This window comes from Ascaphus truei, unplaced genomic scaffold, assembly GCF_040206685.1.
Source record: "Ascaphus truei isolate aAscTru1 unplaced genomic scaffold, aAscTru1.hap1 HAP1_SCAFFOLD_805, whole genome shotgun sequence".
Classification (NCBI taxonomy): Eukaryota; Metazoa; Chordata; class Amphibia; order Anura; family Ascaphidae; genus Ascaphus; species Ascaphus truei.
In genome coordinates this window covers 2,501-27,803 of record NW_027457140.1, presented here as the reverse complement: position 1 = coordinate 27,803, position 25,303 = coordinate 2,501, and the positions used below count along the sequence as shown (strand labels likewise).

General features: G+C 62.4%; 1 protein-coding gene across 2 annotated transcripts in view; it reads right to left on the bottom strand.

Annotated features, from left to right (window-relative positions):
- Positions 1–43: 43 nt before the first annotated feature.
- LOC142486283 (5-hydroxytryptamine receptor 3A-like) overlaps positions 44–25,303 on the bottom strand; it is a 27,754-nt gene continuing 2,494 nt past the window's right edge. The window contains exons 2-10 of one of the 2 annotated variants that reach the window (XM_075584907.1): positions 22,351–22,562; positions 16,563–16,735; positions 15,011–15,055; positions 12,349–12,458; positions 11,550–11,719; positions 10,429–10,577; positions 4,449–4,659; positions 2,349–2,477; positions 44–552 (exon numbers count right to left, since the gene is read on the bottom strand). In XM_075584907.1, the coding sequence (XP_075441022.1) occupies positions 287–552; positions 2,349–2,477; positions 4,449–4,659; positions 10,429–10,577; positions 11,550–11,719; positions 12,349–12,458; positions 15,011–15,055; positions 16,563–16,735; positions 22,351–22,405 (1,308 nt within the window). In that variant the 5' untranslated portion in view covers positions 22,406–22,562 and the 3' untranslated portion in view covers positions 44–286. Of the gene's footprint in view, positions 553–2,348; positions 2,478–4,448; positions 4,660–10,428; positions 10,578–11,549; positions 11,720–12,348; positions 12,459–15,010; positions 15,056–16,562; positions 16,736–22,350; positions 23,967–25,303 lie in introns of those variants that run through there. The other variant, XM_075584908.1, reaches the window with a different exon arrangement.

Sequence of the window (25,303 nt, the reverse complement as noted above, 5' to 3'; positions counted from 1 at the left end):
TCCCCCTGTGAGAAACCTCGCATCCTCTCTCCCCCCCGTGAGAAACCTCGCGCCCTCTCTCCCCCCCGTGAGAAACTTCGCACACTTTCGGATGCTTATGCCTGTTCCAAATTTACATTGAAGCTGAATTTACGCGGCTTGCAAGTACTAACATGCAGTGACGGAAGCGCACGTGGCTCCATGCGTGAGCTGCCGTGGGACAAATACAATTAATGTCACATTGTCTTGTTGAGGCCCCTGCCACATGCTCCATCTAGGAACCATTGTCACGCGTGTAGGGACGCGTTTACGTGCTCCATTTGACGCAAATCGTGACGGTGAAGGTGAGGATGGCCAGGAGGTGGATGTAGAAGAGGGCTTTCTCTAGGCGCTGCAGCAGCGCGGCGCACTCGTTCTCCTCGTGCTGCAGGCTCCGCAGGGCGAGAATCTGTTCCCGCACCAGCTGAGTGTCTCTCCGAATCCGCTCCATGAGGCCACACTCCCCGTCACCCAACGCCTGCCACGTGTCACCTCCCCCTGGTTTCATCTCTCTGGATCTCTTCAGGAGGATCCCTGCCAGGAGAGAGAGAAGGTCAGCTCGGTCCCCGGTCAGTGAGAGCCGCTGCAACGAGACGTTACCGGGGGGGGGCGCGATGTGCCCCCGAAATCACCCTGTCAAAGCGAAGACAGGCAGAGCCGACAGGTCACCGCACAGACGCGCGCGGGACAGACGAACGCCCCTCCGCGCGGGATATATATAGGCTGCGTCCATAGAAGGGGGGGGAGCCACGCTGAGCCGTGCGGACACTCCGCGCTGAGCCCCGTCATCCTCAATGAGGAAGCCTTGACAGGGGGCTCCCGCGAGCGTCCGCAGGCGTGCTGAGGCGCTGGGATTTTCAGCCGACAGCAGAACCTGTTTCTGAGCGCGCTGTCGGCTGAAAACCTCCAATCAGAGTGAAGCAGCGTCACAGTGACGTTGACGCTTCGCGGGCTATTGGCCCAGTGACGTCAGTGCCCCGCCTCCCAATCGCGCACGCTGGCTAGTTCATGCAATCGCTCCTGATTGCGCAGACGAGCCTCAGCGCAGAGGAGCGCGGCTCCCCCCTCTGGATGTTGCATAGATGCACACTGCTCCGCGCAGGACGCACGCACGCTGCTCGCATGAGACACTGTACACTGCTCTGCGCAGGACGCACGCACGCTGCTCGCATGAGACACTGCTCTGCGCAGGACGCACGCACGCTGCTCGCATGAGACACTGCTCCGCGCAGGACGCACGCACGCTGCTCGCATGAGACACTGTACACTGCTCCGCGCAGGACACACGCACGCTGCTCGCATGAGACACTGCTCCGCGCAGGACGCACGCACGCTGCTCGAATGAGACACTGCTCCGCGCAGGACGCACGCACGGTGCTCGCATGACACTGCTCCGCACAGGACGCACGCACGGTGCTCGCATGAGACACTGCTCCGCGCAGGACGCACGCTGCTCGCATGAGACAATGCTCCGCGCAGGACGTACGCACGCTGCTCGCATGAGACACTGCTCCGCGCAGGACGCACGCACGCTGCTCGCATGAGACACTGCTCCGCGCAGGACGCACGCTGCTCGCATGACACTGCTCCGCGCAGGACGCACGCTGCTCGCATGAGACACTGCTCCGCGCAGGACGTACGCACGCTGCTCGCATGAGACACTGCTCCGCGCAGGACGCACGCACGCTGCTCGCATGACACTGCTCCGCACAGCACGCACGCACGGTGCTCGCATGAGACACTGCTCCGCGCAGGACGCACGCACGCTGCTCGCATGAGACACTGCTCTGCGCAGGACGCACGCACGCTGCTCGCATGAGACACTGCTCTGCGCAGGACGCACGCACGCTGCTCGCATGAGACACTGCTCTGCGCAGGACGCACGCACGCTGCTCGCATGAGACACTGCTCTGCGCAGGACGCACGCACGCTGCTCGCATGAGACACTGCTCTGCGCAGGACGCACGCACGCTGCTCGCATGAGACACTGCTCTGCGCAGGACGCACGCACGCTGCTCGCATGAGACACTGCTCCGCGCAGGACGCACGCACGCTGCTCGCATGAGACACTGCTCTGCGCAGGACGCACGCACGCTGCTCGCATGAGACACTGCTCTGCGCAGGACGCACGCACGCTGCTCGCATGAGACACTGCTCTGCGCAGGACGCACGCACGCTGCTCGCATGAGACACTGCTCTGCGCAGGACGCACGCACGCTGCTCGCATGAGACACTGCTCTGCGCAGGACGCACGCTGCTCTGCACGGAACATCCACACGGTCAGATAAAAGCAGTGGTACTATAACCGTATAAACGCCAGCGATACGCACCCTGGCGGCTGGGCGCGTCGGGGTGCGGTGGCGGCGGGGATGGGCGGATTTTACCTTCGATGTACAGGATCAGGATGAGCTCGAAGAGGCTGATAATAAGCAGCGCCAACGACCCCATGAAAAACAACGCTGCAACGACAGGTGGTGGGGGGGGGGGCATTACTGGGGGCACGGTGTGTGGGTACAGTTTGTACAGGGGGCATGGTGTGGGCAGTGTGTGCGAACAGGGGGCACAGTGTGTGTGGGCACAGGGGGCATGGTATGTGGGTAAAGGGGGCACTGTACAGGGGGCATGGTGTGGGTACAGGGGGCACAGTGTGTGTGGGCACAGGGCGCATGGTATGTGGGTAAAGGGGGCGCTGTGTGTACTGGGGGCACGGTGTGTGGGTACAGTTTGTACAGGGGGCATGGTGTGGGCAGTGTGTGCGAACAGGGGGCACAGTGTGTGTGGGCACAGGGGGCACTGTGTGTGTGGGTACAGGGGGCACAGTGTGTGGGTACAGGGGGCATGGTGTGTGGGTACAGGGGGCACAGTGTGTGTGGGTACAGGGGGCACGGTGTGTGTGGGTACAGGGGGCACAGTGTGTGTGGGTACAGGGGGCACGGTGTGTGGGTACAGGGGGCACGGTGTGTGGGTACAGGGGGCACGGTGTGTGGGTACAGGGGGCACGGTGTGTGTGGGTACAGGGGGCACGGTGTGTGGGTACAGGGGGCACGGTGTGTGTGGGTACAGGGGGCACGGTGTGTGTGGGTACAGGGGGCACGGTGTGTGGCTACAGGGGGCACAGTGTGTGGGTACAGGGGGCACGGTGTGTGGGTACAGGGGGCACGGTGTGTGGGTACAGGGGGCACGGTGTGTGTGGGTACAGGGGGCACGGTGTGTGTGGGTACAGGGGGCACAGTGTGTGGGTACAGGGGGCACGGTGTGTGGGTACAGGGGGCACGGTGTGTGTGGGTACAGGGGGCACGGTGTGTGGGTACAGGGGGCACGGTGTGTGTGGGTACAGGGGGCACGGTGTGTGTGGGTACAGGGGGCACGGTGTGTGGGTACAGGGGGCACGGTGTGTGTGGGTACAGGGGGCACGGTGTGGGTACAGGGGGCACGGTGTGGGTACAGGGGGCACGGTGTGTGTGGGTACAGGGGGCACAGTGTGTGGGTAGAGGGGGCACGGTGTGTGTGGGTACAGGGGGCACGGTGTGTGGGTACAGGGGGCACGGTGTGTGTGGGTACAGGGGGCACGGTGTGTGTGGGTACAGGGGGCACGGTGTGTGTGGGTACAGGGGGCACGGTGTGTGTGGGTACAGGGGACACGGTGTGTGTGGGTACAGGGGGCACAGTGTGTGGGTACAGGGGGCACGGTGTGTGGGTACAGGGGGCACGGTGTGTGGGTACAGGGGGCACGGTGTGTGTGGGTACAGGGGGCACGGTGTGTGTGGGTACAGGGGGCACAGTGTGTGCGTACAGGGGGCACGGTGTGTGGGTACAGGGGGCACGGTGTGTGTGGATACAGGGGGCACGGTGTGTGGGTACAGGGGGCACGGTGTGTGTGGGTACAGGGGGCACGGTGTGTGGGTACAGGGGGCACGGTGTGTGGGTACAGGGGGCACGGTGCGTGTGGGTACAGGGGGCACGGTGTGGGTACAGGGGGCACGGTGTGTGTGGGTACAGGGGGCACGGTGTGTGTGGGTACAGGGGGCACGGTGTGTGTGGGTACAGGGGGCACAGTGTGTGTGTACAAGGGGCACAGTGTGTGTGTACAGGGGGCACAGAGTGCCAGTACAGGGGGCACGGTGTGTGTGGGTACAGGGGGCACGGTGTGTGTGGGTACAGGGGGCACGGTGTGGGTACAGGGGGCACGGTGTGTGTGGGTACAGGGGGCACGGTGTGTGTGGGTACAGGGGGCACAGTGTGTGGGTACAGGGGGCACAGTGTGTGTGTACAGGGGGCACAGAGTGCCAGTACAGGGGGCACTGCGTGGGTACAGTGGGCACTGCATGGGTACAGGGGGCACACCATACACCCCCCTCCCCCACACACACTACAGATACGTTGTAGCGCTGCTGAGCCCTAGAAGTATAGGTGTATATACCCCCTGGTACCTATCAAAGGGGTACTATCGGAGGACGTTGGCAGGATGTCATTGAGGACAAGTGACAGGACAGACAGCCCGAGCAGCACGGTGACCTTGAAGTCCACCTTGTGCTTGTAGGAGTCGGGGATAAAGTGAGACAGAGTGTCCAGGATCAGCAGGGCGCAGGTGGGAATAATCAGGTTCAGCACGTACATGGCAGGCCGGCGCTTCATGGTCACCTGGGGGCAAGGAACCACGGTGAGAGCCACCCCCACCAACCCGGGGGACACGGGGGGAGGAGGGGCAGGGAGGGGCACGGGCAGAGAGGGGACACGGGGAGAGGAGGGGCAGGGAGGGGCACGGGCAGAGAGGGGACACAGAGAGAGGAGGGGCACGGAGAGAGGAGGGGCACGGGCAGAGGGGACACGGAGAGAGGAGGGGCACGGAGAGAGGAGGGGCACAGGCAGGGAGGGGCACGGGCAGAGGGGACACGGAGAGAGGAGGGGCACGGAGAGAGGAGGGGCAGGGAGTGGACACGGGGAGAGGAGGGGCACGGGGAGAGGAGACACAGTGAGAGGAGGGGCACGGGCAGAGGAGACACAGTGAGAGGAGGGGCACGTGCAGAGAGGGGACACAGAGAGAGGAAGGGCACGGAGAGAGGAGGGGCAGGGAGGGGCACGGAGAGAGGAGGGGCACGGGCAGAGAGGGGACACGGGGAGAGGAAGGGCACGGAGAGAGTCGGGGGCAGGGAGGGGACACAGAGAGAGGAGGGGCACAGGCAGAGAGGGGACACGGGGAGAGGAAGGGCACGGAGAGAGTCGGGGGCAGGGAGGGGACACGGAGAGAGGAGGGGCACGGGCAGAGAGGGGGCACGGAGAGAGTCGGGGGCAGGGAGGGGACACAGAGAGAGGAGGGGCACAGGCAGAGAGGGGACACGGGGAGAGGAAGGGCACGGAGAGAGTCGGGGGCAGGGAGGGGACACGGAGAGAGGAGGGGCATGGGCATAGAGGGGACACGGAGAGAGGAGGGGCAGGGAGGGGCACGGGCAGAGAGGGGACACGGAGAGAGGGGCACGGGCAGAGAGGGGGCACGGGGAGAGGAGGGGCACGGGCAGAGAGGGGACACGGAGAGAGGAGGGGCACGGGCAGAGAGGGGACACGGGGAGAGGAGGGGCACGGGCAGAGAGGGGGTACGGGGGACACGGAGAGAGGAGGGGCACGTGCAGAGAGGGGACAGGGGGAGAGGAGGGGCACGGGCAGAGAGGGGACACAGAGAGAGGAGGGGCACGGGCAGAGAGGGGGCACGGGGACATGAAGAGAGGAGGGGAAGAGAGGAGGGGCAGAGAGGGGGCACGGGGGACACGGAGAGAGGAGGGGCAGGGAGAGGCACGTGCAGAGATGGGACACGAGGGATACAGGGAGAGGAGGGGCAGGGAGGGGACACGGGGAGAGGAGGGGCACGTGCAGAGAGGGGACACGGGGAGAGGAGGGGCACGTGCAGAGAGGGGACACGAGGGACACGGAGAGAGGAGGGGCACGTGCAGAGAGGGGGCACGGGGGGCACGGAGAGAGGGGATACGTGGAGAGGAGGGGCAGGGAGGGGCACAAGGCAGAGAGGGGACACGGGGAGAGGAGGGGCACGTGCAGAGAGGGGACACGGGGAGAGGAGGGGCACGTGCAGAGAGGGGACACGGGGAGAGGAGGGGCACGTGCAGAGAGGGGACACGGGGAGAGGAGGGGCACGTGCAGAGAGGGGACACGGGGGAGGAGGGGCACGTGCAGAGAGGGGACACGAGGGACACGGAGAGAGGAGGGGCAGTGAGGGGCACGGGGGACACGGAGAGAGGAGGGGCACGGGCAGAGAGGGGGCACGGGGGACACGGCGAGAGGAGGGGCACGTGCAGAGAGGGGATACGGGGAGAGGAGGGGCATGGGCAGAGAGGGGGCACGGGGAGAGGAGGGGCACGGGCAGAGAGGGGACACGGAGAGAGGAGGGGCACGGGCAGAGAGGGGACACGGGGAGAGGAGGGGCACGGGCAGAGAGGGGGTACGGGGGACACGGAGAGAGGAGGGGCACGTGCAGAAAGGGGACAGGGGGAGAGGAGGGGCACGGGCAGAGAGGGGACACAGAGAGAGGAGGGGCACGGGCAGAGAGGGGGCACGGGGACATGAAGAGAGGAGGGGAAGAGAGGAGGGGCAGAGAGGGGGCACGGGGGACACGGAGAGAGGAGGGGCAGGGAGAGGCACGTGCAGAGATGGGACACGAGGGATACAGGGAGAGGAGGGGCAGGGAGGGGACACGGGGAGAGGAGGGGCACGTGCAGAGAGGGGACACGGGGAGAGGAGGGGCACGTGCAGAGAGGGGACACGAGGGACACGGAGAGAGGAGGGGCACGGGCAGAGAGGGGGCACGGGGGACACGGAGAGAAGAGGGGCACGTGCAGAGAGGGGGCACGGGGGGCACGGAGAGAGGGGATACGTGGAGAGGAGGGGCAGGGAGGGGCACAAGGCAGAGAGGGGACACGGGGAGAGGAGGGGCACGTGCAGAGAGGGGACACGGGGAGAGGAGGGGCACGTGCAGAGAGGGGACACGGGGAGAGGAGGGGCACGTGCAGAGAGGGGACACGGGGGAGGAGGGGCACGTGCAGAGAGGGGACACGAGGGACACGGAGAGAGGAGGGGCAGTGAGGGGCACGGGGGACACGGCGAGAGGAGGGGCACGTGCAGAGAGGGGATACGGGGAGAGGAGGGGCACAGGCAGAGAGGGGACACGGCGAGAGGAGGGGCACGTGCAGAGAGGGGATACGGGGAGAGGAGGGGCATGGGCAGAGAGAAGGTACGGGGGACACGGCGAGAGGAGGGGCACGTGCAGAGAGGGGATACGGGGAGAGGAGGGGCATGGGCAGAGAGAAGGTACGGGGGACACGGAGAGAGGAGGGGCACGTGCAGAGAGGGGGCGCGGGGAGAGGAGCGGCAGGGAGGGGCACAGCAGAGAGGGGACACGGGGAGAGGAGGGGCACGTGCAGAGAGGGGACATGAGGGACACGGAGAGAGGAGGGGCACGTGCAGAGAGGGGGCACGGGGAGAGGAGGGTCACGTGCAGAGAGGGGACACGAGGGACACGGAGGGAGGAGGTGCAGAGAGGGGGCACGGGGAGAGAGGGGACACGGGCAGAGAGGGGACACGGGCAGAGAGGGGACACGGGGAGAGGAGGGGCACGGGCAGAGGGGACACGAAGAGAGGAGGGGCACGTGCAGAGAGGGGACACGGGGAGAGGAGGGGCACAGGCAGAGAGGGGACACGGGGAGAGGAGGGGCACGTGCAGAGAGGGGACACGAGGGACACGGAGAGAGGAGGGGCACGTGCAGAGAGGGGGCACGGGGAGAGGAGGGTCACGTGCAGAGAGGGGACACGAGGGACACGGAGGGAGGAGGTGCAGAGAGGGGGCACGGGGAGAGAGGGGACACGGGCAGAGCGGGGACACGGGAAGAGGAGGGGCATGGGCAGAGGGGACACGAAGAGAGGAGGGGCACGGGCAGAGAGGGGACACGGAGAGAGGAGGGGCACGTGCAGAGAGGGGACACGAGGGACACGGAGAGAGGAGGGGCACAGGCACAGAGGGGGCACGGGGGACACAGAGAGAGGAGGGGCACGGGCAGAGAGGGGACACGGAGAGAGGAGGGGCACGTGCAGAGAGGGGACACGAGGGACACGGAGAGAGGAGGGGCACGTGCAGAGAGGGGACACGGAGAGAGGAGGGGCACGTGCAGAGAGGGGACACGAGGGACACGGAGAGAGGAGTGGCAGGGAGGGGCACGGGCAGAGAGGGGACATGGAGAGAGGAGGGGCACGTGCAGAGAGGGGACACGAGGGACACGGAGAGAGGAGGGGCACGGGCAGAGGGGACACGGGGAGAGAGGGGACACGGGAGAGAGGGGACACGGAGAGAGGAGGGGCACGTGCAGAGAGGGGACACGGAGAGAGGAGGGGCACGGGCAGAGGGGACACGGGGAGAGAGGGGACATGGGGAGAGAGGGGACACGGAGAGAGGAGGGGCACGTGCAGAGAGGGGACACGAGGGACACAGAGAGAGGAGGGGCACGGGCAGAGAGGGGGCACGGGGGACACGGAGAGAGGAGGGGCAGAGAGGGGACACGGGGAGAGGAGGGGCACGGGCAGAGAGGGGACACGGAGAGAGGAGGGGCACGGGCAGAGAGGGGACACGGAGAGAGGAGGGGCACGTGCAGAGAGGGGACACAAGGGACACGGAGAGAGGAGGGGCAGGGAGGGGCACGGGGAGAGAGGGGACACGTGCAGAGAGGGGACATGAGGGACACAGAGAGAGGAGGGGCACATGCAGAGAGGAGGCACGGGGAGAGAGGAGGCACGGGGAGAGAGGAGGCACGGGGAGAGAGGGGACACGTGCAGAGAGGGGGCACGGGGAGAGGGGACACGTGCAGAGAGAGGACACGAGGGACACGTGCAGAGAGGGGGCATGGGGAGAGAGGGGACACGTGCAGAGAGAGAACACGAGGGACCCGGAGAGAGGAGGGGCACGGGCAGAGAGGGGGCACGGGGAGAGAGGACACGAGGGACACGGGGAGAGGAGGGGCACGGGCAGAAGAGGGGGCACGGGGGACACGGAGAGAGGAGGGGCAGGGAGGGTCACGGGCAGAGAGGGGACATGGGGAGAGGAGGGTCACGTGTAGAGAGGGGACACGAGGGACACGGAGAGATGAGGGGCAGGGAGAGGCACGTGCAGAGAGGGGGCACGGGGAGAGAGGGGGCACGGGCAGAGAGGAGGGGCACGGGCAGAGAGGATGGGCACGGGCAGAGAGGAAGGGCACGGGCAGAGAGGAAGGGCACGGGCAGAGAGGAGGGGCACGGGCAGAGAGGAGGGGCACGGGCAGAGAGGAGGGGCACGGGCAGAGAGGAGGGGCACGGGCAGAGAGGAGGGGCACAGGCAGAGAGGAGGGGCACGGGCAGAGAGGAGGGGCACGGGCAGAGGGGAGGGGCACGGGCAGATGGGAGGGGCACGGGCAGAGGGGAGGGGCACGGGCAGAGGGGAGGGGCACGGGCAGAGAGGAGGGGCACGGGCAGAGAGGAGGGGTGCACGGGCAGAGGGGAGGGGCACGGGCAGAGGGGAGGGGCACGGGCAGAGAGGAGGGGCACGGGCAGAGAGGAGGGGTGCACGGGCAGAGGGGAGGGGCACGGGCAGAGGGGAGGGGCACGGGCAGAGGGGAGGGGCACGGGCAGGGAGGAGGGGCACAGGCAGAGAGGAGGGGACACGGAGAGAGGAGGGGCACGTGCAGAGAGGAGGGGCACGGGCAGAGGGGAGGGGCACGGGCAGAGAGGAGGGGCACGGGCAGAGAGGAGGGGCACGGGCAGAGAGGAGGGGCACGGGCAGAGGGGAGGGGCACGGGCAGAGAGGAGGGGCACGGGCAGAGGGGAGGGGCACGGGCAGAGAGGAGGGGCACGGGCAGAGGGGAGGGGCACGGGCAGAGAGGAGGGGCACGGGCAGAGAGGAGGGGCACGGGCAGAGAGGAGGAGTGCACGGGCAGAGAGGAGGGGCACGGGCAGAGAGGAGGGGCACGGGCAGAGAGGAGGGGCATGGGCAGAGAGGAGGGGCACGGGCAGAGAGGAGGGGCACGGGCAGAGAGGAGGGGCACGGGCAGAGAGGAGGGGCACGGGCAGAGGGGAGGGGCACGGGCAGAGGGGAGGGGCACGGGCAGAGGGGCACGGGCAGAGGGGAGGGGCACGGGCAGAGGGGAGGGGCACGGGCAGAGAGGAGGGGCACGGGCAGAGAGGAGGGGCACGGGCAGAGAGGAGGGGCACGGGCAGAGGGGAGGGGCACGGGCAGAGAGGATACCAGCAGATACCGGGGACACGGGCCGTGGGAGCGGACACCGAGGACACGGACAGAGCGGATACCAGGGACACGGACTGAGGGAGGTGTATCTCCTGGTTGTATTCAGTGTGTGTCTCCCGCGTACGCATGGATATCAGTACCGTGTATATGAGCTGGTCCCTGCGACCCGCGTGCGTCTCGTACACTGTCAGGTCCAGGAACTCCCACTCCCCGCTGCCCATCAGCCAGTGCATGCTCTCAGCTCGCATCTCCGACGAGTTCCGCAGGGGCCGCATAATAATGTCGTTATCTGCGGAGAAGAGGGAGACAGAGAGGTCAGCAACGAGCCGGTCAGCAACGAGACACACAGGGCGGTCAGCAACGAGCCGGTCAGCAACGAGACACACAGGGCGGTCAGACATGAGCCGGTCAGCAACGAGACACACAGGGCGGTCAGACATGAGCCGGTCAGCAACGAGACACACAGGGCGGTCAGCAACGAGCCGGTCAGCAACGAGCCGGTCAGCAACGAGACACACAGGGCGGTCAGACATGAGCCGGTCAGCAACGAGACACACAGGGCGGTCAGACATGAGCCGGTCAGCAACGAGACACACAGGGCGGTCAGACATGAGCCGGTCAGCAACGAAACACACAGGGCGGTCAGCAACGAGCCGGTCAGCAACAAGCCGGTCAACAACGAGACACACAGGGCGGTCAGACATGAGCCGGTCAGCAACGAGACACACAGGGCGGTCAGACATGAGCCGGTCAGCAACGAGACACACAGGGCGGTCAGACATGAGCCGGTCAGCAACGAGACACACAGGGCGGTCAGCAACGAGCCGGTCAGCAACGAGCCGGTCAGCAACGAGACACACAGGGCGGTCAGACATGAGCCGGTCAGCAACGAGACACACAGGGCGGTCAGACATGAGCCGGTCAGCAACGAGACACACAGGGCGGTCAGACATGAGCCGGTCAGCAACAAGCTGGTCAGTAATGAGACACACAGGGCGGTCAGCAACGAGCCAGTCAGCAATGAGCCGGTCAGTAACGAGCCGGTCAGTAACGAGCTGGTCAGCAACGAGCTGCACAGGGCTGTCAGTAACGAGCTGGTCAGGAACGAGCTGCACAGGGCGGTCAGTAACGAGCTGCACAGGGCGGTCAGTAACGAGCCGGTCACTAACGAGCTGGTCAGGAACGAGCTGCACAGGGCAGTCAGTAACGAGCCGGTCAGTAACGAGCCGGTCAGTAACGAGCCGGCCAGACCGCCCCTCACCCAGGTGCATGTAACTATTCACAGTGATGTTGCACTCCTGCTGATCGAACGGGAAGTAATAGATTTTGAGCGCGCACGTGGTCGTCAGGCGCGTCGGTTTGGACGCGGTCATCATTCCATCAGAAGATACGTTAGCATAAATCATCCATGGAGACGTGTCCTCAACGACTCTGCCACGGGAGAGAGGACAGTTTTGCCCGCTGACACGGCATGGTGGCCATTTAAGGGTTTAGAATGTAAGCTCTTAGGACTCACCATTGCCTAGCAGAGGCCCTAACATCCTATAACTCCTATTACCCCATATAACCACCCCTATAACTCCTATTACCCCATATAACCGCTCCCTATAATTCCTCCTATTACCCCATATACCCGCTCCCTATAACTCCTCCTATTACCCCATATAACCTCTCCCTATAACTCCTCCTATTACCCCATATACCCGCTCCCTATAACTCCTCCTATTACCCCATATAACCGCTCCCTACAACTCCTCCTATTACCCCATATAACCGCTCCCTATAACTCCTCCTATTACCCCATATAACCGCTCCCTATAACTCCTCCTATTACCCCATATAACCGCTCCCTATAACTCCTCCTATTACGCCATATAACCGCTCCCTATAACTCCTCCTATTACGCCATATAACCGCTCCCTATAACTCCTCCTTTTGCCCCATATAACCGCTCCCTATAACTCCTCCTATTACCCCATATAACCGCTCCCTATAACTCCTCCTATTACGCCATATAACCGCTCCCTATACTGTAACTCCCGCTGTATTCGCGCTCTTACTGTTCGTGGATATACATGTCCGGCACCCAGAAGTGGGACAGGGGGAGGGTGATGCAGCTGATGTTACAGAAATCCTGCGGATCCCACCGGACAAACTCATTTAACCACATCTGGAAATACAAATCCACATGTCGGGCGCGCGAGGGCAGGGAGTGCGGGGCTGGGAAGTGAGGGGCAGGGAGTGCGAGGAGTGAGAGGCAGGGAGTGCGGGGCAGGGAGTGCGGCGCTGGGAAGTGAGGGGCAGGGAGTGCGGGGCAGGGAGTGCGGGGCTGGGAAGTGAGGGGCAGGGAGTGCGGGGCTGGGAAGTGAGGGGCAGGGAGTGCGGGCTGGGAAGTGAGGGGCAGGGAGTGCGGGGCTGGGAAGTGAGGGGCAGGGAGTGCGGGGCTGGGAGTGAGGGGCAGGGAGTGAGGGGCTGGGAAGTGAGGGGCAGGGAGTGCGGGGCTGGGAAGTGAGGGGCAGGGAGTGCGGGGCAGGGAGTGCGGGGCTGGGAAGTGAGGGGCAGGGAGTGCGGGGCTGGGAGTGAGGGGCAGGGAGTGAGGGGCTGGGAAGTGAGGGGCAGGGAGTGCAGGGCTGGGAAGTGAGGGGCAGGGAGTGCGGGGCTGGGAAGTGAGGGGCAGGGAGTGCGGGGCTGGGAAGTGAGAGGCAGGGAGTGCGGGCTGGGAAGTGAGGGGCAGGGAGTGAGGGGCTGGGAAGTGAGGGGCAGGGAGTGCGGGGCTGGGAAGTGAGGGGCAGGGAGTGCGGGGCTGGGAGTGAGGGGCAGGGAGTGCGGGGCTGGGAAGTGAGGGGCAGGGAGTGCGGGGCTGGGAAGTGAGGGGCAGGGAGTGCGGGGCTGGGAAGTGAGGGGCAGGGAGTGCGGGGCTGGGAAGTGAGGGGCAGGGAGTGCGGGGCTGGGAAGTGAGGGGCAGGGAGTGCGGGGCTGGGAAGTGAGGGGCAGGGAGTGAGGGGCTGGGAAGTCAGGGGCAGGGAGTGCGGGGCTGGGAAGTGAGGGGCAGGGAGTGCGGGGCTGGGAGTGAGGGGCAGGGAGTGAGGGGCTGGGAAGTGAGGGGCAGGGAGTGCGGGGCTGGGAAGTGAGGGGCAGGGAGTGCGGGGCTGGGAAGTGAGAGGCAGGGAGTGCAGGGCTGGGAAGTGAGGGGCAGGGAGTTCGGGGCTGGGAGTTCGGGGCTGGGAAGTGAGGGGCAGGGAGTGCGGGGCTGGGAAGTGAGGGGCAGGGAGTGCAGGGCTGGGAAGTGAGGGGCAGGGCTGGGAAGTGAGGGGCAGGGAGTGCGGGGCTGGGAAGTGAGGGGCAGGGAGTGCGGGGCTGGGAAGTGAGGGGCAGGGAGTGCGGGGCTGGGAAGTGAGGGGCAGGGAGTGCAGGGCTGGGAAGTGAGGGGCAGGGAGTGCGGGGCTGGGAAGTGAGGGGCAGGGAGTTCGGGGGCACGGAGTGCGGGGGCAGGGAGTGAGGGGCAGGGAGTGCGGGGCTGGGAAGTGAGGGGCAGGGAGTTCGGGGGCACGGAGTGCAGGGGCAGGGAGTGAGGGGCTGGGGGTGAGAGGCAGGGAGTTCGGGGGCACGGAGTGCGGGGGCAGGGAGCGCAGGTGTGGGAAGTGAGAGGCAGGGAGTTCGGGGGCACGGAGTGTGGGGGCAGGGAGCGCGGGTGTGGGAAGTGAGGGGCAGGGAGCGCGCATGCGGGAAGTGAGGGGCAGGGAGTGCGGGGCTGGGAAGTGAGGGGCAGGGAGTGCGGGGCTGGGAAGTGAGGGACAGGGAGTGCGCGGCTGGGAAGTGAGGGGCAGGGAGTGCGGGGCTGGGAAGTGAGAGGCAGGGAGTGCGGGGCTGGGAAGTGAGGGACAGGGAGTGCGGGGCTGGGAAGTGAGAGGCAGGGAGTGCGGGGCTGGGAAGTGAGAGGCAGGGAGTGCGGGGCTGGGAAGTGAGAGGCAGGGAGTGCGGGGCTGGGAAGTGAGAGGCAGGGAGTGCGGGGCTGGGAAGTGAGAGGCAGGGAGTGCGGGGCTGGGAAGTGAGGGGCAGGGAGTGCGGGGCTGGGAAGTGAGAGGCAGGGAGTGCGGGGCTGGGAAGTGAGGGGCAGGGAGTGCGGGGCTGGGAAGTGAGGGGCAGGGAGTGCGGGTCTGGGAAGTGAGGGGCAGGGAGTGCAGGGCTGGGAAGTGAGAGGCAGGGAGTGCGGGGCTGGGAAGTGAGGGGCAGGGAAGTGAGAGGCAGGGAGTGCGGGGCTGGGAAGTGAGAGGCAGGGAGTGCGGGGCTGGGAAGTGAGAGGCAGGGAGTGCGGGGCTGGGAAGTGAGAGGCAGGGAGTGCGGGGCTGGGAAGTGAGGGGCAGGGAGTGCGGGGCTGGGAGTGAGGGGCAGGGAGTGCGGGGCTGGGAAGTGAGAGGCAGGGAGTGCGGGGCTGGGAAGTGAGGGGCAGGGAGTGCGGGGCTGGGAAGTGAGGGGCAGGGAGTGCGGGGCTGGGAAGTGAGGGGCAGGGAGTGCGGGGCTGGGAAGTGAGAGGCAGGGAGTGCGGGGCTGGGAAGTGAGAGGCAGGGAGTGCGGGGCTGGGAAGTGAGGGGCAGGGTGTGCGGGGCTGGGAAGTGAGGGGCAGGGTGTGCGGGGCTGGGAAGTGAGGGGCAGGGTGTGCGGGGCTGGGAAGTGAGGGGCTGGGAAGTGAGGGGCAGGGAGTGCGGGGCTGGGGGCTCTTACCACTGTCACCCAGGAGTACGTGATGACTGTCTGAGACTTCTCAACCTGGGAGCCAAAAAATATCTCTATCAGAGGGATAATGGGGCTTAAAGTCTCCCCTGCCAGTCTCACATGGGGGCACTTTCACTCACTGGGGACGCACTCTCACTCACTGGGTGGGACACACTCTCACTCACTGGGGACGCACTCTCACTGGGTGGGACACTTACTCACTGGGGACGCACTCTCACTCATTGGGTGGGACACCCACTCACTGGGGGGGCACTCACTCACTGGGGGGGGCACTCACTCACTGGGGGGGGGCACTCACTCACTGGGGGGGGCACTCACTCACTGGGGGGGGGGCACTCACTCACTGGGGGGGGGGGCACTCACTCACTGGGGGGGGGCACTCACTCACTGGGGGGGGGGGGCACTCACTCACTGGGGGGGGGGCACTCACTCACTGGGGGGGCACTCACTCACTGGGGGGGGCACTCACTCACTGGGGGGGCACTCACTCACTGGGGGGGCACTCACTCACTGGGGGGGGGGCACTCACTCACTGGGGGGGGCACTCACTCACTGGGGGGGCACTCTTACTTACTGGGGGGCACTCTTTCTCACGGAGGGGCACTCCCTCACTGGGGGGGACAGTCTCACTCACTGGGGGGGACAGTCTAACTCACTGGGGGGGACAGTCTAACTCACTGGGGGGGACAGTCTCACTCACTGGGGGGGGGCAGTCTCACTCACTGGGGGGGGGCAGTCTCACTCACTGGGGGGGGTAGTCTCACTCACTCACTCACTGGGGTGGGACAGTCTCACTCACTGGGGGGGACAGTCTCACTCACTGGGGGGGACAGTCTCACTCACTGGGGGGGACAGTCTCACTCACTGGGGGGGGGACAGTCTCACTCACTGGGGGGGACAGTCTCACTCACTGGGGGGGGGCAGTCTCACTCACTGGGGGGACAGTCTCACTCACTGGGGGGGACAGTCTCACTCACTGGGGGGGGACAGTCTCACTCACTGGGGGGGACATTCTCACTCACTGGGGGGGACAGTCTCACTCACTGAGGGGGACAGTCTCACTCACTGGGGGGGACAGTCTCACTCACTGGGGGGGCCCAGTGTCACTCACTGGGGGGGACAGTCTCACTCACTGGGGGGACAGTCTCACTCACTGGGGGGGAGAGTCTCACTCACTGGGGGGGGACAGTCTCACTCATTGGGGGGGGACAGTAACTCACTGGGGGGGGGACAGTAACTCACTGGGGGGGCAGTCTCCCTCACTGGGGGGGCAGTCTCCCTCACTGGGGGGGGCAGTCTCCCTCACTGGGGGGGGGCAGTCTCCCTCACTGGGGGGGGCAGTCTCCCTCACTGGGGGGGCAGTCTCCCTCACTGGGGGGGGGCAGTCTCCCTCACTGGGGGGGGGCAGTCTCCCTCACTGGGGGGGGGGCAGTCTCCCTCACTGGGGGGGGGGCAGTCTCCCTCACTGGGGGGGGGGCAGTCTCCCTCACTGGGGGGGGGGGGGCAGTCTCCCTCACGTCACCTCTGACCTCGCTCTCACCACAGATAAGATGGCGATAAGCACAATGTCCAGTGTGATGGTCAGCGGCCTCCTCCAGTCCGTCTGCGGGATGGTCAGTGACAGCAGCTCCCGGCGCTCCGTCACATTCAAGTACTCGGCCACATCGTGGTACTTACAGATCCGCTCCGCCGTGGCTGCGCCCGGGAGGGTCACTCACAGGGGGGGGGGAGGGGAGACATGGTGTCAGTGTGACCCGGGGGGGACACTCAAAGGGGGGGGGAGACATGGTGTCAGCGTGACCCGGGGGGGGGGACACTCACAGGGGGGGGGAGACATGGTGTCAGTGTGGCCAAGGGGGGGGACACTCACAGGGGGGGGAGACATGGTGTCAGTGTGACCCAGGGGGGGACACTTACGGGGGGGAGACATGGTGTCAGTGTGACCCAGGGGGGGAACACTTACAGGGGGGGAGACATGGTGTCAGTGTGACCCAGGGGGGGAACACTTACAGGGGGGGAGACATGGTGTCAGTGTGACCCGGGGGGGGGGACACTCACAGGGGGGGGAGACATGGTGTCAGTGTGACCTGGGGGGGGGGACACACTCACAGGGGGGGGGAGACATGGTGTCAGTGTGACCCGGGGGGTGGGGACACTCACAGGGGGGGAGACATGGTGTCAGTGTGACCCAGGGGGGGGACACTTACAGGGGGGTAGACATGGTGTCAGTGTGACCCGGGGGGGGGGACACTTACAGGGGGGGGGGAGACATGGTGTCAGTGTGACCCGGGGGGTGGACACTCACAGGAGGGGGGGAGACATGGTGTCACTGTGACCGGGGGGGGGGGGACACTCACAGGAGGGGAGACATGGTGTCAGTGTGACCCGGGGGGGACACTCACAGGGGGGGGGGAGACATGGTGTCAGTGTGGCCCAGGGGGGGGACACTCACAGGGGGGGAGACATGGCGTCAGTGTGACCCAGGGGGGGACACTTACGGGGGGAGACATGGTGTCAGTGTGACCCAGGGGGGGAACACTTACAGGGGAGGAGACATGGTGTCAGTGTGACCCAGGGGGGGAACACTTACAGGGGGGGAGACATGGTGTCAGTGTGACCCGGGGGGGGGACACTCACAGGGGGGGGAGACATGGTGTCAGTGTGACCTGAGGGGGGGACACTCACAGGGGGGAGACATGGTGTCAGTGTGACCTGAGGGGGGGGACACTCACAGGGGGGAGACATGGTGTCAGTGTGACCCAGGGGGGGACACTTACAGGGGGGGAGACATGGTGTCAGTGTGACCCGGGGGGGGATGACACTTACAGGGGGGGGGAGACATGGTGTCAGTGTGACCCGGGGGGTGGACACTCACAGGGGGGGGGAGACATGGTGTCACTGTGACCCGGGGGGGACACTCACAGGGGGGGAGACATGGTGTCAGTGTGACCCGGGGGGGGACACTCACAGGGGGGGAGATATGGTGTCAGTGTGACCCGGGGGGGGGACACTCACAGGGGGGGAGACATGGTGTCAGTGTGACCCGAAGGGGGGGACGACACTCACAGGGGGGGAGACATGGTGTCAGTGTGACCTGGGGGGGGGGACACTCACAGGGGGGGAGACATGGTGTCAGTGTGACCCAGGGGGGGGGGGACACTCACAGGGGGGGAGACATGGTGTCAGTGCGACCCGGGGGGGGGACACTCACAGGGGGGGAGACATGGTGTCAGTGTGACCCGGGGGGGGGACACTCACAGGGGGGAGACATGGTGTCAGTGTGACCCGGGGGAGGGACACTCACAGGGGGGGGGGAGACATGGGGTCAGTGCACACAGGGGGGGGGAGACATGGTGTCACTGTGACCCGGGGGTGGGGGACACTCACAGGGGGGGAGACATGGTGTCAGTGTGACCCGGGGGGGGGACATTCACAGGGGGGGAGACATGGGGTCAGTGTGACCCGGGGGGACACTCACAGGGGGGGGGGAGACATGGTGTCAGTGCACACACTGCTCTGCGTTATACACACACACTGCTCTGCGTTATACTGCTCTGCGTTACACACACACTGCTCTGCGTTACACACACACACTGCTCTGCGTTACACACACACACTGCTCTGCGTTATACTGCTCTGCGTTATACACACACACTGCTCTGCGTTACACACACACTGCTCTGCGTTACACACACACACACACTGCTCTGCGTTACACACACACACTGCTCTGCGTTACACACACACACACTGCTCTGCGTTATACACACTGCTCTGTGTTACATACACACACTGCTCTGCGTTACACACACACACACTGCTCTGCGTTACACACACACTGCTCTGCGTTACACACACACTGCTCTGCATTATACTGCTCTGCGTTATACACACACACTACTCTGCGTTACATACACACACTGCTCTGCGTTATACACACACACTGCTCTGCATTATACTGCTCTGCGTTATACACACACACTGCTCTGCGTTACACACACACACTGCTCTGCGTTACACACACTCACTGCTCTGCGTTACAAACACACACTGCTCTGCGTTACACACACACACTGCTCTGCGTTACACACACACTGCTCTGCGTTACACACAGACACTGCTCTGCGTTACACACACACACTGCTCTGCGTTACACACACTCACTGCTCTGCGTTACAAACACACACTGCTCTGCGTTACACACACACACTGCTCTGCGTTATACACACACACACTGCTCTGCGTTATACACACACACACTGCTCTGCGTTATACACACACACACTGCTCTGCGTTATACACACACACTGCTCTGCGTTACACACACACTGCTCTGCGTTATACACACACACTGCTCTGCGTTATACACACACACTGCTCTGCGTTATACACACACTGCTCTGCGTTATACACACACTGCTCTGCGTTATACACACACACTGCTCTGCGTTATACACACACACTGCTCTGCGTTATACACACACACTGCTCTGCGTTATACACACACACTGCTCTGCGTACACACACTGCTCTGTGTACACACACTGCTCTGCGTTATACACACACACTGCTCTGCGTTATACACACACACTGCTCTGTGTTATACACACACACTGCTCTGCGTTATACACACACACTGCTCTGCGTTATACACACACACTGCTCTGCGTTATACACGCACTGCTCTGCGTTATGCACACACACTGCTCTGCGTTATACACACACTGCTCTGCGTTATACACACACACTGCTCTGCGTTATACACACACACTGCTCTGCGTTATACACACACACTGCTCTGCGTTATACACACACTGCTCTGCGTTAAAAACACATACTGCTCTGCGTTATACACACACACTGCTCTGCGTTATACACACACACTGCTCTGCGTTATACACACACACTGCTCTGCGTTATACACACACACTGCTCTGCGTTATACACACACACTGCTCTGCGTTATACACACACACTGCTCTGCGTTACACACACACGCTCTGCGTTACACACACACACTGCTCTGCGTTATACACACACACTGCTCTGCGTTACACACACTGCTCTGCGTTACACACACTGCTCTGCGTTACACACACACACTGCTCTGCGTTACACACACACACTGCTCTGCGTTACACACACACACACACTGCTCTGCGTTTGCTCTGCGTTACACACACACACTGCTCTGCGTTATACACACACACTGCTCTGCGTTATACACACACACTGCTCTGCGTTATACACACTGCTCTGCGTTATACACACACACTGCTCTGCGTTATACACACACACTGCGCTGCATTATACACACACACTGCTCTGCATTATACACACACACTACTCTTCGTTATACACACACTGCTCTGCGTTATACACACACACACACACTGCTCTGCGTTATATACACACACTGCTCTGAGTTATACACACACACTGCTCTGCATTATACACACACACTGCTCTGCGTTATACACACACACTGCTCTGCGTTACACACACACACTGCTCTGCGTTACACACACACACTGCTCTGCGTTTGCTCTGCGTTACACACACACACTGCTCTGCGTTATACACATACACTGCTCTGCGTTATACACACACACTGCTCTGCGTTATACACACTGCTCTGCGTTATACACACACTGCTCTGCGTTATACACACACACTGCACTGCATTATACACACACACTGCTCTGCATTATACACACACACTACTCTTCGTTATACACACACTGCTCTGCGTTATACACACACACACACACTGCTCTGCGTTATATACACACACTGCTCTGAGTTATACACACACACTGCTCTGCATTATACACACACACTGCTCTGCGTTATACACACACACTGCTCTGCGTACACACACACTGCTCTGCGTTATACACACACACTGCTCTGCGTTATACATACACACTGCTCTGCGTTACACACACACACTGCTCTGCGTTACACACACGCACTGCTCTGCGTTATACACACACTGCTCTGCGTTATACACACACACTGCTCTGCGTTATACACACACACTGCTCTGCGTTATACACACACACTGCTCTGCGTTATACACACACACTGCTCTGCGTTATACACACACACTGCTCTGCGTTATACACATACACTGCTCTGCGTTATACACACACACTGCTCTGCGTTATACACACACACTGCTCTGCGTTATACAAACACTGCTCTGCGTTACACACACACACTGCTCTGCGTTACACACACACACACTGCTCTGCGTTACACACACACACTGCTCTGCGTTACACACACACACTGCTCTGCGTTACACACACACACTGCTCTGCGTTACACACACACACTGCTCTGCGTTACACACACACACTGCTCTGCGTTACACACACACACTGCTCTGCGTTACACACACACACTGCTCTGCGTTACACACACACACTGCTCTGCGTTACACACACACACTGCTCTGCGTTATACACACTGCTCTTCGTTATACACACACACTGCTCTGCGTTATACACACACACTGCTCTGCGTTATACACACACACTGCTCTGCGTTATACACACACACTGCTCTGCATTATACACACACACTGCTCTGCGTTATACACACACACACTGCTCTTCGTTATACACACACTGCTCTGCGTTATACACACACACACACACACTGCTCTGCGTTATATACACACACTGCTCTGCGTTATACACACACACTGCTCTGCATTATACACACACACTGCTCTGCGTTATACACACACACTGCTCTGCGTTATACACACTGCTCTGCGTTACACACACTGCTCTGCGTTATACACACACTGCTCTGCGTTATACACACACACTGCTCTGCGTTATACACACTGCTCTGTGTTACACACACTCACTGCTCTCCGTTATACACACTGCTCTGAGTTACACACAAACACACACTGCTCTTCGTTATACACACATACTGCTCTGCGTTATACACACACCCTGCACTGCGTTATACACACACACTGCACTGCGTTATACACACACACTGCTCTGCGTTACGCACACTGCTCTGCGTTATACACACACTGCTCTGCGTTACACACACACACACTGCTCTGCGTTATATACACACACTGCTCTGCGTTATACACACACACTGCTCTGCGTTATACACACATACTGCTCTGTGTTATACACACACTGCTCTGCGTTATACACACATACTGCTCTGTGTTATACACACACACTGCTCTGCGTTATACACACACACTGCTCTGCGTTATACACACACACACACACACCCTGACAGACACACACACACTCACACACTCACACACACTCACACACACTCACCTGCTGCAGAGATTACAAGTAGCAGCCACATGAGCCTGGCTCCGGGCTCCAGCATCGCTGCTCACACAGGGATTGCTGGGGTACTGGGGTATTTATACAGCTCAGTGACTCCCGGGGGAGCCCCAGTACTCACCTGCCCCGGGGGTCCCCCACGCTTCCCGCTCCCATCGATTTTCTCGTTTTATTCGGAGTTTAAGTGCAAACGTTTTGTTCTGAAAATGTTATTAGATTTGTAGGAAGATGCGGAGGGATCGGGTGTCACTGTGTATTAGGAGGGATCGGGTGTCCCTGTGTATTAGGAGGGATCGGGTGTCACTGTGTATTAGGAGGGTTGAGAAGTATGTGTTCCTGTGTATTAGGAGGGATCGGGTGTCCCTGTGTATTAGCAGGGGTGAGAAGTATGTGCCCCTGTCTATTAGGAGGGATCGGGTGTCCCTGTGTATTAGGAGGGTTGAGAAGTATGTGTCCCTGTGTATTAGGAGGGTTGAGAAGTATGTGTCCCTGTGTATTAGGAGGGATCGGTGTCACTGTGTATTAGGAGGGTTGAGAAGTATGTGTTCCTGTGTATTAGGAGGGATCGGGTGTCCCTGTGTATTAGCAGGGGTGAGAGGTATGTGTTCCTGTGTATTAGGAGGGATCGGGTGTCCCTGTGTATTAGCAGGGGTGAGAAGTATGTGTTCCTGTGTATTAGGAGGGATCGGGTGTCCCTGTGTATTAGCAGGGGTGAGAAGTATGTGTTCCTGTGTATTAGGAGGGATCGGGTGTCCCTGTGTATTAGCAGGGGTGAGAAGTATGTGTTCCTGTGTATTAGGAGGGATCGGGTGTCCCTGTGTATTAGGAGGGTTGAGAAGTATGTGTTCCTGTGTATTAGGAGGGATCGGGTGAGAAACCCCTCCCTTAAGTGTTAGTCAAATGCATGTGAATAGGGTACTTAAGTCACTGTAGCTTGGCTGTTTCGCCATAAGGCTGCGTAACATCAAAAGCGTCACATCATAAGTGTCTACAAGAGTTAGGCCCGGGCCATAGAGGGGTGGGGAGAGCGGAGGCGCGCTGACGCTGAGGCTCGCCTGCTTAAGTCAGCGCGATTCCACGGACTTGCAGGCGAGCCAGCGTGCGCGAAGGGAGCCGGGGGGAGGTGGTTGGAGGCGGGGCAGTGACGTCGCTGGGCCAATCGCCCGCGACGCACTGACGTCAACATCATGGCGCTGACGTCACGGCGCTGTGACGTTGACGCAGCTTAAGGCTTAAGGCTGACAGCGCGCTGAAAAACAGCTTGGCGCTCGGCTGAAAACTCCAAAGCCTCAGCACGCCTGCGGACGCTCGCGTGAGCCCCTCTCAAGGCATCCTCATTGAGAATGCAGGGGCTCAGCGCGGAGCGTCCGCACGGCTCAGCGCGGCCTGTCCGTCTATGGACGCGGCCTTAATTTTGGAGTTGAAATTGAAGGTGAAGATTGGAGGAAGATCGGGACTCTGCATTACAACGTTGCCGCTGTGAGACGTTAACTTTTAACATCTGGGATTTATTTGTACACTTTTATCCTCCAGTACCTTGGAACTCTCTCCTCCTGCATCTCACTATGCCCTCCCTCCTGCATCTCACTGTGCCCTCCCTCCTGCATATCACTGTGCCCTCCCTCCTGCATCTCACTATGCCCTCTCCTCCTGCATCTCACCGTGCCCTCTCCTCCTGCATCTCACTGTGCCCTCCCTCCTGCATCTCACTCTGCCCTCCCTCCTGCATCTCACTATGCCCTCCCTCCTGCATCTCACTCTGCCCTCCCTCCTGCATCTCACTATGCCCTCCCTCCTGCATCTCACTATGCCCTCTCCTCCTGCATCTCACCGTGCCCTCTCCTCCTGCATCTCACTGTGCCCTCCCTCCTGCATCTCACTGTGCCCTCTCCTCCTGCATCTCACTGTGCCCTCCCTCCTGCATCTCACTCTGCCCTCCCTCCTGCATCTCACTATGCCCTCCCTCCTGCATCTCACTCTGCCCTCCCTCCTGCATCTCACTATGCCCTCCCTCCTGCATCTCACTCTGCCCTCCCTCCTGCATCTCACTGTGCCCTCCCTCCTGCATCTCACTATGCCCTCCCTCCTGCATCTCACCGTGCCCTCTCCTCCTGCATCTCACCGTGCCCTCTCCTCCTGCATCTCACTGTGCCCTCTCCTCCTGCATCTCACTGTGCCCTCCCTCCTGCATCTCACTGTGCCCTCTCCTCCTGCATCTCACTGTGCCCTCCCTCCTGCATCTCGCTGTGCCCTCCCTCCTGCATCTCACTGTGCCCTCTCCTCCTGCATCTCACTATGCCCTCCCTCCTGCATCTCACTATGCCCTCCCTCCTGCATCTCACTATGCCCTCCCTCCTGCATCTCACTATGTCCTCCCTCCTGCATCTCACTGTGCCCTCTCCTCCTGCATCTCACTATGCCCTCCCTCCTGCATCTCACCGTGCCCTCCCTCCTGCATCTCACTGTGCCCTCTCCTCCTGCATCTCACTGTGCCCTCCCTCCTGCATCTCGCTATGCCCTCCCTCCTGCATCTCACTGTGCCCTCCCTCCTGCATCTCACTGTGCCCTCCCTCCTGCATCTCACTGCCCTCCCTCCTGCATCTCACTATGCCCTCCCTCCTGCATCTCGCTATGCCCTCCCTCCTGCATCTCACTGTGCCCTCCCTCCTGCATCTCACTGTGCCCTCCCTCCTGCATCTCACTGTGCCCTCCCTCCTGCATCTCACTGTGCCCTCCCTCCTGCACCTCACTATGCCCTCCCTCCTGCATCTCACTGTGCCCTCCCTCCTGCATCTCACTGTGCCCTCCCTCCTGTATCTCACTATGCCCTCCCTCCTGCATCTCACCGTGCCCTCTCCTCCTGCATCTCACTGTGCCCTCCCTCCTGCACCTCACTGTGCCCTCCCTCCTGCATCTCACTGTGCCCTCCCTCCTGCATCTC